The 12,500-nt window shown below is 45.3% G+C and overlaps 2 protein-coding genes across 3 annotated transcripts in view; both read right to left on the bottom strand.

Annotated features, from left to right (window-relative positions):
• mfsd8l1 (major facilitator superfamily domain containing 8-like 1) overlaps positions 1-10,282 on the bottom strand; it is a 16,838-nt gene extending 6,556 nt beyond the window's left edge. Inside the window, exons 1-7 of the mRNA XM_080529707.1 lie at positions 10,099-10,282; positions 6,110-6,295; positions 5,706-5,768; positions 5,048-5,167; positions 4,227-4,306; positions 3,110-3,502; positions 2,261-2,830 (exon numbers count right to left, since the gene is read on the bottom strand). Of these exons, the coding sequence (XP_080385833.1) occupies positions 2,261-2,830; positions 3,110-3,502; positions 4,227-4,306; positions 5,048-5,167; positions 5,706-5,768; positions 6,110-6,295; positions 10,099-10,174 (1,488 nt within the window). The 5' untranslated portion in view covers positions 10,175-10,282. The remainder of the gene's footprint in view (positions 1-2,260; positions 2,831-3,109; positions 3,503-4,226; positions 4,307-5,047; positions 5,168-5,705; positions 5,769-6,109; positions 6,296-10,098) is intronic.
• A 2,182-nt stretch (positions 10,283-12,464) lies between these two features.
• Positions 12,465-12,500, bottom strand: part of polr2h (RNA polymerase II, I and III subunit H) — a 5,553-nt gene continuing 5,517 nt past the window's right edge. For both annotated transcript variants that reach the window (XM_080547394.1, XM_080547395.1), the window contains exon 6: positions 12,465-12,500. This exon is cut by the window's right edge and continues 320 nt beyond it. The gene's annotated coding sequence lies outside the window, so the exon portion shown is untranslated.

Genomic DNA, 12,500 nt, shown 5'->3' with positions numbered 1-12,500 from the left:
ATAATCACAATTAAGTAATGATAATGCTCTATAATTCTGTAATTTGTTCCTGTCCCCTTTACCCTTATACAATAACGTGAGCACCCCCAAACCCATAGAGTCCGGAACAACCCTTTTATTCCCCATACACGTATACACTCTGCACAATATAGGGGCCAGGATGTCTACAAAAGCTTTATAAAATTCAGCCGTCAACCCATCCGAACCCGGACTCTTATTTGGGTTTAACCCCATGATGGCTGTCTTAACCTCCTCCACCCTTAGGTCTGCATCACACATTTTCCCTTCTTCTTCTGTCACCCTAGCTTCCACTGCTTCTAATACTTTATTCATACATTCCTCATTCACCCCCCCAGATGTATATAGGTCTGTATAAAATGACTGCACAGTATCCATTATTCCCACTAAGTCTGTTATTATTTCACCGTTATCATTCTCTAATTCCTTAATTTTCCCTTTCTCTTTCTGTCTCTTCTCTAAACCTAAAAAGAATGCTGTACTCCTTTCTCCCTCAACCACATACCTTGCCCTACTCCTTACTAAAGCACCTTCACACTTTCTCTTCTCTAGCTCCCTCAAATCTTCCCTCACTCTCAAATACTCTGCTAAATCATGCCCTGGAATATTATCAACTCTTTCCTGTTCTATTGCTAACCTTTTCTGCAAATCTCTTTCCTCCCTCACCCTCTCTTTTCCTCTCAGTTTTGCGAATGCTATTATTACAGCTTTTAATTTATCCTTCATCCCTTCCCACCACACACACACATCACTCTCATACATCTGGTCTTCCATAGCAACACTCACACACTCTCTTACTATCACCCCAAAACGTCTATCTTTCAGTAAACTTGCATTAAAGCACCATGTCCCTCCTCTTCCCCCTACGTTCCTCGCACCTAGCTGGAAAGACTGAGCATCGTGGTCGCTAAAGGCCATAAACCGATACTCAACCCTTCCAACCAGGTGCCTCACCTCCCTCTTCACTAAACATAAATCGATCCTTGATTGTCTCAAAACCCCCATCACCATTTGTCTCCTTGAAAAAACCTGTGCATCAGGGTGCCCCTCCCTCCATATATCCACCATTCCTCTTGTGCGCATCATTTCTAATAATACTGGGCGTGACGGATCATTCCTAAATTTCACCCCCCTTGTTACATCTAACCTGTCCACCACCACATTATAATCCCCAACCATAATACAATTCCCAACACATTTCTCTTTCAAAGATTCAAAAAAAACTTTCCTATATTTGTCCACATTTGGTGCATATATACAATATAGTGCATACTCTATCCCTTGATATTCGAACCCCACTCCCACCACTCTTCCCTCATTGTCATTCATTATATTCCTTACATTTTTCACTACCCCATTCTTTACCAAAATAGCCACCCCACAAGCATACACAGTTCCATTACTCACATAAACTTGTCCATTCCACCTCCTTCTTACATCCTCCATTATGTCCTCTGTCCAATGCGTCTCCTGGAGGCATATAATCTCCTCTCTGTATGCTGCCAACACAAGCTCCATCTTCTTCCTATCCCTGAGTCCATTTGTGTTGACAGCAACAACCCTGACCATCGTCAAGATTACAAAGAAAAAGATCATGTACACCGCCATGTCATTTTCCTACCTTAGTCTTCTTCCCTTGTGCACCTTTTGCACCCCTTCCCGATCTTGTCCTCACCCTCTGTACATCCGCATATAGTCCTTCATCGGAACCTTTTCTTTTCCCCACGCCCTCTGTTGAAGGCCCTGCCTCATCCATCTCTCCATCCCTTACTGCGTTGTCTAGGCTGGCTCCAATCTCCTCTCTCTCTTTACCCTCCATTTCCACCGGACCAGGCCCCTCCGCTCCTCTCTCCACTTCCGGCTCCATCTGGGTCTCCTCCACCACCTCAGCTTGTCCTCCTCCCTCCGTCACGTCTTCATGGCTCCTTTCCCCACCTTCTCCTTGTGTCTCCACCACTTCCTCCTCCACCACCTCCTCCTCCTCTCCCTCCATCTCCTCTTCTTCGTCCCCCTCCTCCTCCTCCTCCACCACCTCCTCCTCCTCCTCCTTCTCCTCCTCCTTCTCCTCCTCCTTCTCCCCCTCCTCCTCCTCCTCATCACTGCTCACTCTCTCTCCTCCATCATATCTCCTTCCCATGCATTCACGTGCATAATGTCCTTGTTTATTGCATTTGTAGCATACGAACTCCGGGCATTCTCGGATTACATGTCCTGGTTTGATACATAGCCTACATACCCTCACCTGCTTATCATGAATCACCCTAAAGTGATCCACTCCAACCAGGGTCTCAAACTTGGTAGAATAGGGCAAAGACCTCACCTCTTCGGTGAACTTCACCTTCATGTATCTCGTCCCGTCTGCAATGTCAGTTCCCGGCCACGTTTTTCTTTTGATAGGTGACACCGCCTTCACCCCCCACGACTCCAGCCTGTACCTGATCACGTCGTCCTTCAGATATACCGGGAGATGCAAAAACGAGACCACCATTTCATCCACCGCCAAGTCCCTTCCCATTATTCTCACGTCTTTTATCATGAACCCATCCGTGAGCTTGTCCTTCCCTCTCCTCGATGCCAGCGTGATCTCATATTTCCTGTCTCCTTTATCCCGACAGCCCTCCACATTTCCACACACCTCCTTTATGCCTCGTAACATTTCCATCATGGTTATATTACTTCCCTGCTCCAGCCGCACTTCCACCGTTAAACTTGCGTCATACCGTTTGTCCGTGTTGCTATTATCGTCGTCCATTCCATTCGCGTTGTTCGTTGCCATGTCGTCCGTCCTTAGAAGCCCCCGATCAGCACGAAGCTGTCGGGGTACTCAAAATCCTTAACTCGCTTAAATAAAGATGTTATTATGATGTTCGTTTGTTTTTTTCAAAAACACGCGCAAACTTTTCTCAGCCCAAACACACCTGTTCAACTTCCGCTCATGCGCATAGACGCCGACTCTACCTCCTGAGCCACAGCCACTCTCACCACCACCCACCACCCTCATCCCCACCACCAACACAGCCACCTCCACCACCACCACACCCACCCCACACCCACCTCCACCACCCCCCTTACCCCCACCTCCACCACCCACCTCCACCTCCACCCACCTCGGCTCATACTCCACTTCTTGGGGGGGCCGGAGGTGTCCTCCATCTCCGGCGGGGGGGAGGGGGGGCGGGGAGGGGCGCAGCAGGTTGCCGTTGGAGAGGGCCGGGTGGCGGGGCCTGGGGATGTCAGGGGTCGACACGGACCCGTAGGAGCCGTAGGACGCCAGGAGCTCGCTGGCACCCATCAGGGGCTCGTCCTCTCTCTCCCCTTCCTCCTCCTCCTCCCCCTCCGTCTCCTCGTCCACCTCGCCCAGCAGCCTGTCCACCTCCTTATGCGTCTCCTTCACGTGCGCCTCCTTCTCGTCCTGGGGTGAGAGGTCCCAGTACATGAAGAGCACGGCGACCTGGAGGAGGATCCACAGCGAGCACATGAAGAGCTGAGGAGGGGGGAGAGAATAGGGGGAGAGAATAGGAGGAGAGAAAGGGAGAGAATAGGAGGAGAGAGGGAGAGAATAGGAGGAGAGAGGGAGAGAATAGGAGGAGAGAAAGAGAGAGAATAGGGGGGAGAGAGGGAGAGAGAAAGGGAGAGATTGGGGGAAGAGAGGGAGAGAATAGGAGGAGAGAAAGAGAGAGAATAGGGGGAGAGAAAGGGAGAGAGAAAGGGAGAGAATAGGGGGAGAGAAAGGGAGAGAATAGGAGGGAGAGAAAGGGAGAGAATAGGAGGGAGAGATATGGAGAGAATAGGGGGGGGACAGAATAGGGGGAGAGAAAGAGAGAGAATAGGGGGAGAGAAATGGAGAGAATAGGGGGGGGACAGAATAGGGGGAGAGAAAGAGAGAGAATAGGGGGAGAGAAATGGAGAGAATAGGGGGGGGACAGAATAGGGGGAGAGAAAGGGAGAAAATAGGAGGGGAAAGGGAGAGAATAGGGAGAAGAGAAAGGGAGAGAATAGGGGGAGAGAAACGTGCAGACCGTGTGTTGAGTCTCGATAAATAAGCAAGAAAAGTCTACCCAAAGGCGATCTCCTGAAACCAGACAAAATGTTCAACGTCAACATGACCTGAGAACAACATCGTCATCAGAAGGTAAAATCACCCTCCATAAACGGAATTGCAATTCAGGAATTATCCTTATCCTGCCTTCAGGTCTCCTGGGTCTTACCCCGGGGGCGGTGTACTTGTTGAGCACAAACGGGCCCAGCTGGAAGTCGAAGAGCCTCAGGAAGATGTTGAAGGCCGGGCCTGTGAGAGAGGACGACGTAACGATGACACACACATTCACAGAGGAAGAAAAACTACTTTTCTGAAACTGTTCTGTTACGAATATACGAACACACTGAGCGTTACAGAGAAATAGTGAATGCTAACTGGGTTGAATGCTAACTGGGATGAATGCTAACTGGGATGAATGCTAACTGGGATGAATGCTAACTGGGGTGCTTGGGGGCGGCCCAACACTGACGTCACCCAGTCGAAGTTGAGATTTTAAAACTGTTACGGTCAGGGCTAAGTATTGTTAGGATCAGGTACTACTGTACTTACGGTATATAGCAACTTATTCCAAAGCTCTTTACAACGGCCTCTCATTCACCCGTTCACACACACATTCACACACCAATGGCGGCAAGCTACCATGCAAGGCACCGGCCCGCTCATTGGGAGCAATTTAGGGTTCAGTGTCTTGTCCAAGGACACCTTGACACATGGCCAGCCGGGGATCGAACCGCCGAATCGCCGACCTTGCGATCATTAGACGCCGGCTCTACCTCCTGAGCCACAGCCGCCCCAGGTCACAGCCACAGCCGCCCCCAAGGTAAAGGTCATGGCCAGGGTTACAGGTCATGGTAAGGGTCAGGGTCAGGGTTACAGGTCATGGTAAGGGTTAGGGTCAGGGTTGTCCCAAGCATCCTACTCAGCTTCTACCCAGAGCAGGAGAGGCCACAGGAAATGCAACGGCACAGGAAGAAGGAAGGCTGCACTAACCAATCAGAAGGCCCGCCTGGCGGCAAGCCATGACCGCTGCAAAGACAGTGGAGCGGTCCTCTGGGGCGGTGCTCCGGGTCAGGAACCCAAAGATGGACGAACCGGCACCGGTACCAATACCTAGGGAGGTCATTTATAATTTAATAATTGGCCATTTAACTTTGAATCCAAAGCGATTTACAGTTAGAGATTACAGGGACAGTCTCCCTGGAGTCATTTAGAGCTAAGTGCCTTACTCAAGGACACACTATCCTTGGTGTGTGATCCCAGGTGGGATTTGAACTCATGACCTTCCGATCAGCAGTCCAATTCACTATCCAGTACCCCCCAAGTTGACAAATTACAGGTCAGTCACAATACTATAACACGCACCACTTACACTCATAAACAACCACATCATTTACACCATTAATAGATATGGTAAGATACAGTCGATGGTTTTAGCAAAAAGGTGCATCGTGAATCATTCACACTTTTTAAATGATTCATGGAAAGGTTACTTTAACTCTACATGAAGGATTGAGGACAGGTGCATGTGATCTCCATTCAAGACATGTTAGGTTCACTCACTCAAGCAAAGAATGGCATGCTGCACGACCTGCTGCATGACATTTACACACAACCTTTCATTGTTACATCATTAGTTCAGTATCCTTACCTGCCACCAGCCTGCTGGCGAGCAAAAGCCATTTTGAGTAACCCATGAAATACATTAAATTACCTAGGAAGAGAGAGAGAGAGAGAGAGAGAGAGAGAGAGAGAGAGAGAGAGAGATAGAGAGAGAGAGAGAGAGAGAGAGAGAGAGGGGGGGGGGGGGGAGAAGGAGGGAGGGAGAGAGGGAGAGAGAGTGACGAATATCCAGTAAGTTAACAGGATACAAAAACATAACAGGAACTGAAGATTGCCAAGGGTTGATTACTAGATAACATTGTTGATACAATATTGTTTGCCCTCAAATCTTGGGCCCAGTTTTTCCTGATCAGAAAGATCTCTGAGATCTCTACTGACAACATGTTGGGCTATCATCCTGCAAGAGAAGAATGGAGAAGAACGGAGTATTACCGATGATCTCAAAGACGTTGGCGAACAGGATGATCTTCTTGGTGGTCTTGGTCTTGTCGGAAATATGGCCGAACAGCGGCCCTGCGAGGAGGCCGCTCAGACTGAATGCTGATAGGCTCAGACCCAGGAAGTAGGACGCCGCCCCCAGAGTCTGCAGGTAGCGCCATATCGTGGGCAAGATTACAGCTAGGAGAACAAGAGGAGAGGGAGGATGTCATATACAGTATTAGCTTGATCTGTCGGCAAGTAAGTAGGGGGGCAGGAGCCAATCTCCTGTTTCCGTAGCGTGAGGCAGCTTGATGTACAAGACAAGTACACCCCCCTGGACATGACACTGGTATGTTGCAGGGTCTTACCCCCCCCAATCCAACCCTTAATGCTGAGTGCCAAGCAGGGAGGCATCGGGTACCACTTGTATAGTCTTTGGTGGTACGACTCGGCCGGGGATCAAACTCACGACCTCCCGATCTCAGGGCAGACGGACACTCTAACCACAAGGCCACTGAGCTGGTCATGATCTGTGGCTCTGAACAAATCTCTGTTTTTCCTCATTCTGTACCAAGAAACCATGTTGCAGGTGGAAATAATCGCAGACAAGTTAATGAACTCACTCATAATTCTCTCATAACCCGATGAATTCAGAGCCACAGAGATCCCTCTGTAATACGACACTGTTAAGTGTTCTTCTAAGTCTGTAAGTTTGTTTTGAACTCTCTATTATAATCGATGTGCCCTGGTTAAAATCGGGTTTCAGTTTCAACAACAAACCTAATAGCTTTTGATGAAAAACACAAAATGAGAGGAATTAAATAACCCATAGGGTATCCCTGTGTGTAGGACAGGCCTACTTTAGACCAGTGTTAATTTTGGCAGGCTTTTTAGTCACCTAGTCTTTGGTGTTTATGTTACAGTACATGTGGGAAGACGGTAGGCCTACAGGTGGGAAAAATAGGGTTAGGGTTAGGTGCTAGGGTGCTAGGGTGCTAGGGTTAAGGTTAGGGTTAGGGTTATGGTTAGACATGCCAGCATGTACTAAGTCGACGTAGCACCCTAACCCTATTTTTCCCACATGTACCGTATTCCCACATGTACCGTAACATTTAGATGAAGATGCACACCAGTTCAAGTCACACCAAGTCACCTCCATTTTTCTTAGTTCCAGTCCAGTTCCAGTTGATGAAAACTGAAAACTGAAAACATTCCAGTGCAGTTTCAATTCACAAAAAGCGACGAAAACTCGACTAAAATGTTTTGGAGTTTTTGTGGACTGAGACTGCACTGGAATGTTTTCAGTTTTCAGACTAAGTGACTAAAAAGCCTACCAAAATTAACACTGCTTTAGACGCAACTTTGACAATGGGTTAAGGGTGATGGTACTGTATGTGCAAACAGCATTTGCATAACAGCTATACAAAACATCACATGATAAAAAGCAGACAAACAGCCACCATTTTCTTTTTCGTTTCTCAGCATTGAAACTCCAGGCCCAAACCTAAGGTAAACAGAGTCATCATCATCATCATCATCATCATCATCATCATCATCAACAGCATTGCAGTTGATTCAGGTTCATGGGACACCAGGGGGGGTATTCCATCAACGTTGCTAAAGGAAAATCTAGGATTATTTTGATAAATCTCACGAGATTAGGAGTCTCGCGAGATTTATCTAAATAAGCCTAGATTTTCCTTTAGCGAAGTTGATGAAATACCCCCCTGGTTTATAGGAATATGGAAGCCTGCCAAATGGGCCACAGCTAATCACCCATGTTCCACTGGCATCCATCTTATATTAGGACCCATCCATCAGATCAATGGTGATCACACTGTTGACTACACAGCTAACTAGTCTTGTAATTAAACACCTGCACATCAACTTTGTTCAAATCAGACAGTCGGGCGTCACAATAGGTGAAAGTGTGAACTTACAACTCTGAATGCTGTATAGGCCAAGTCAAGTCAAGTCAAGTCAGCTTTATTTGTACAGCACATTTACATACAGCAGCAGCTGAACCAAAGTGCTTCACAGATGTAGAACTGCTATAGGATATTAAATAAAATGCAACACAATACAAGATATGATAAAAGGACTAAAAACTATCGAACATTAAAACAACCAAACAATAAAAGCCAGGGACCTAACGATGGCTAAGTGGGGGGGGGGGGGGGGAAGGCCAGGGAGAACAGGTGGGTTTTTAGGAGGGTCAAACCTCCAGGGTCTGAGCGGGGAGGCTGTTCCAGAGCTTGGGTGCATCGGCCGTGTTAGAGCATAAATCAATAAAGGCAGCCTGTTTCGTTTCAAGATGTATAAGAAAAAGATATTTAATATTTTCCTCTATAGAAGGAGGAAGTTTACAGGTTCATCAGACGCATCTGATCATTCAAAGTTTCTCAGAAAGTCTCGATCATTCATTACATCTCAGTATTTATGCCCTCAGGTAACAAGTCTGCCCTCGGGTGAGTTCTAAACCAATCATTTACAAGGGGTGTGGATCCGTACATGAGGAAGATGATGGGGATGAAGGTTAGGGGGGAATCTGACCCTCCCTTCCTTACAGTATAACAAAAGTGAGGAGTGGTGACCATAGGGTGAACAATGCCGGGCAATCACTCTGGTGTGACTCAGCATTGTTCTGGCTTTCGAGGATCGAATACAGACAAAAGGGTAATTGCATATATTCAAATGTATGGAGAAAACAGGTTTCATTGTGTGCTTACAACAGGAAATCAGTTTCTATAGCTTGCACTAGACATTCAATTTACTGTTGTGAAGTTTGAACCTTAAATGTAGAAAAATGTCTTATTGCATATAATCATTTTCTCTTACAGCCGCAAAAGCTCTGTCTCCCCTGGTTTTCAGCCTGGTTCTAGGCACCACCAGCAGTAGCTGATCTGCTGATCTAAGGGCCAATCTCTCAATGGTGAGTCGACCGCATGCCAAACCCCACAGACACAAAGGACAATGCTGACCAATTACAACTCATATGACTGGATACTCGGGATTTAAACTGGTTGTCATAAAATGCCGGACAACTCACTGGTGTCGTTGTTGTGAATGAAATGTGATGGGGGAGACTGTGTCTCTGTGTGTGTGTGTGTGTGTGTGTGTGTGTGTGTGTGTTTCTGTGTGTGTGTGTGGGTGTGTGTGTGTGTGTGTCTGTGTGTGTGTGTGCGTGTGTTACAACGTCCACTGGTTTCCATGACTACTTGAAGTCATGAGTTGGCCAGTGAGTTTCTCCTGGATTACAGAGTTGCTGTCACTGTCACTGTCAGACAGACACACACACACACACACACACACACACACACACACACACACACACACACACACATACACATACACACTAGTTGGTGCTCTCCCTCCCCTTCCAGTCCATATCATGAGGCAATAACCTACGTCAAACAATGTTGATTGTGTCGGGCCAGCTATTTTTCACAAAATAATGCAAACTAGATCCAAGTTATAGGCCCCTGGAGAGCATTCATTTGCCTTGTGGTTCACAAAAAAAATATTCTAATGGAAACCTACAGTAGCCTACTGATGCATATAGGTGCCAGATAAATAGAAGTCACACCCAGTCGACACAATAGAATAGATTCTACTTAGATGAGAACATGTAGGTCAAAGGCAGGTTTGAGGTTTTTTAAATGTATTGTACGGCTTATTTGTGATTTATACAAATGTCACAGCAGCATGACAAGACAAGACAAGGTGATGACGCGTGTAGCCTTGAGAGATTGCCTCCTGGACCAGAACTTCATAAAAATCAGGTGAGTTAATGAGTTAATTATGAGAGAAGAAAAAAGTTGAGGGAGGGGAGGGAGTCATTGGAGCCCCATGTCTGGTCCTTTAATGATTAGTGTTGACCTGCCCTCTGTCAACACGAGCAAACCTCTGATAAAACACTGTGTCTACTACCTACTAGATAGGCTATTGTATAATATGTATAACAGATATGTAGATATGTACAATAAATAAATGAGATTTACCATATTCGATGCCACTTAAAAGAAAGATCAGTCCGATTGTGAAGTAGGTCAGCTTCTTTTTCCGTCGGTAGTCCATCGCTGCTGCCACCACCTATTCCATATGTCCAGTTATGTTTTCTAATAGGGTCCTCATAATAATCATAATAATAATAATATTAATAATTCAGCTACCAGACTGTGATGTTGAGCGTCATTCCCAGCGGTCTGGACAGGGCAGGGTAATCCACGGGACACTGCGCCCAATTACATCCCATTGCAGGATAATTGTTGCTGGGGGTTTGTCCTTGTTTGGGGGGAATAATAAAACACTAATGATACATGTTGTTTTTTATCCCCTTAGAATAACAAACTTGTCGCACGCACTTCAATTCACTGTCCCATGCATAACAGTCTGGTAGATCAAGGTAATCCTTAGACTCACCCCTCTTCAAATACTGGATAATAACTAGTTTAGTTTAGTTCAAACGTTGGCAGGAAAATCCAATGTTGTCATCTGATTTGTGGAAATAAAGTCATGATCGTGATCTCTGGAGCGCTGCAGATTAGAGTGACTGACGCATGCGTCTGTACGATTACGACGTCACGCCGCGTCACGCAGTTTCAGTGTGGCAATTACTTCCGCAGTCATATTATACATTACAGATATAGTCCAGGGGGGTATTCCATCAACGTCGCTAAAAGTACAATTCAGGCTTATGTTATTTTCATAAATCCCGCGAGATTCTTTTTTTTATTTTTTATTTTTAATCTAGCCTTATTTTGATAAGTCTCGCGATACTTATCAAAATAAGCCTGGATTTTCCTTTAGTGACGTTGATGGAATACCCCCCAGGCTATGCACCCTCCCTCCCTCCCACCCTCCTATTTTGTTTTATCTTCTAAACTCCCTGAAGAAATCAAACAGGCCCAAACCCTAAAAATATTTCAATCTAAGCTAAAAAAAAAAAAAAAAAAAACGTCATGTTTTGCAGCAGTTATGATTAAACACAAACACAATCATCATCACAAATCAATGTATTTTATCCATTAACTATTGTCTTATTGAATGTTTTATCTATTTACTTCTTATATTTGATTTTATTCATTGTCATTTTTATTTTTATTACTATGCTCCTCTTGCTGTATTTTTAATAATGTATGTGAAGCACTTTGAATTGCCCGTTGTATGAAATGTGCTATACAAATAAACCTGCCTTGCCTAAAGAGAAAGCAATAGCAAAGTATTATCTAAACACAGTCCAAACCTACCATGTGTTCTTCCACCTCTTTTTAGACCTCTTTGAATAGAACTTTAGACCTGTTCGTGACACCATATGATAGCTTTTTGTCATCCTCAAGGTGATGAAATTAGGGATTTCACTGCCATACAGACAAAAAAGGAAGTAAATTGGCTTTTTTTGGGTTCCAGCTTGATTAATTTCCACGTAAATAGATGTGGTCTGACTGATTTCCTTGCAGGATCTCATTTAAGACCTATCACCTCATTTTTAGCCCAAATAACTGAAGTTTGAGACCTTTTTAGGCCTTATGGGTTGGATTGCTGGATTTTAGACTTTGTTTTTTTAAGACCAGCACAGGAACCCTGTTTTTTTAAATTCTACAGCTTACTTGTGATTTATACAAATGTCACAGCAACACGACTATTCTGACAAGACAACACCGTTTCACTCAATCAAATTTGTGCTGGATTTGTATATTTTTCTTTCACATACATTACAACTACATTGAGTGCACTATCAGGTCAGCCTAGAACAGCTTGATGTTCTGTTTGTATTCCAAGACCTCGGTCCTATGACTTCCATTATGACGGACACTGAGATGGCTGTGTCGCGCACACACACACACACACACACACACACACACACACACACAGCCTCTTTCAGGGAATTGTTTAATTCAATTTCAGTCAGCAGAGCATCCACGTTATTTTACTGCAACGCCAGCAAATGCACGATGACACGAGACCCCAGGCACCATGACCGGAAGAGGAGGTTAGGAAACCCAAGGACTGCAATATCTACTGGTTTCCATCCCCCCCCCCCCGGACATTGCTGTGTTAATTGTTCCCTGCTCGTTAACTCTGTGTTCTATGTGCTCATGTTATCTGTTGCTTGTTGTTTCTGTGTTTTCAGTTTTTCCCATATTGTCAGCGTCTTTGAAACCCCGGAAAAGCGCTATATAAATACAATGAATTATTATTAGATATGGGCTCTCCTACAATAAATGGCATCGGAAGAGAAAAACAGCCAATATTGCTAGCCCACAAGACTGTCGTACTGCTCAACGTCAGTGAAACTCAAACATATCACAAACTCATAGACATATTATTTAAAAAAACATCTTTATTTACATGATCTTCCAGCAGAAGGAACTTGCTGTTGGTCCCTTTGTATTACTGTCTC

This window comes from Nansenia antarctica (genome assembly GCF_963989245.1).
Source record: "Nansenia antarctica genome assembly, chromosome: 1".
Lineage (NCBI taxonomy): Eukaryota > Metazoa > Chordata > Actinopteri > Argentiniformes > Microstomatidae > Nansenia > Nansenia antarctica.
Note: the sequence above shows the minus strand (reverse complement) of the source record. Positions and strands in the feature narration are given on the sequence as shown.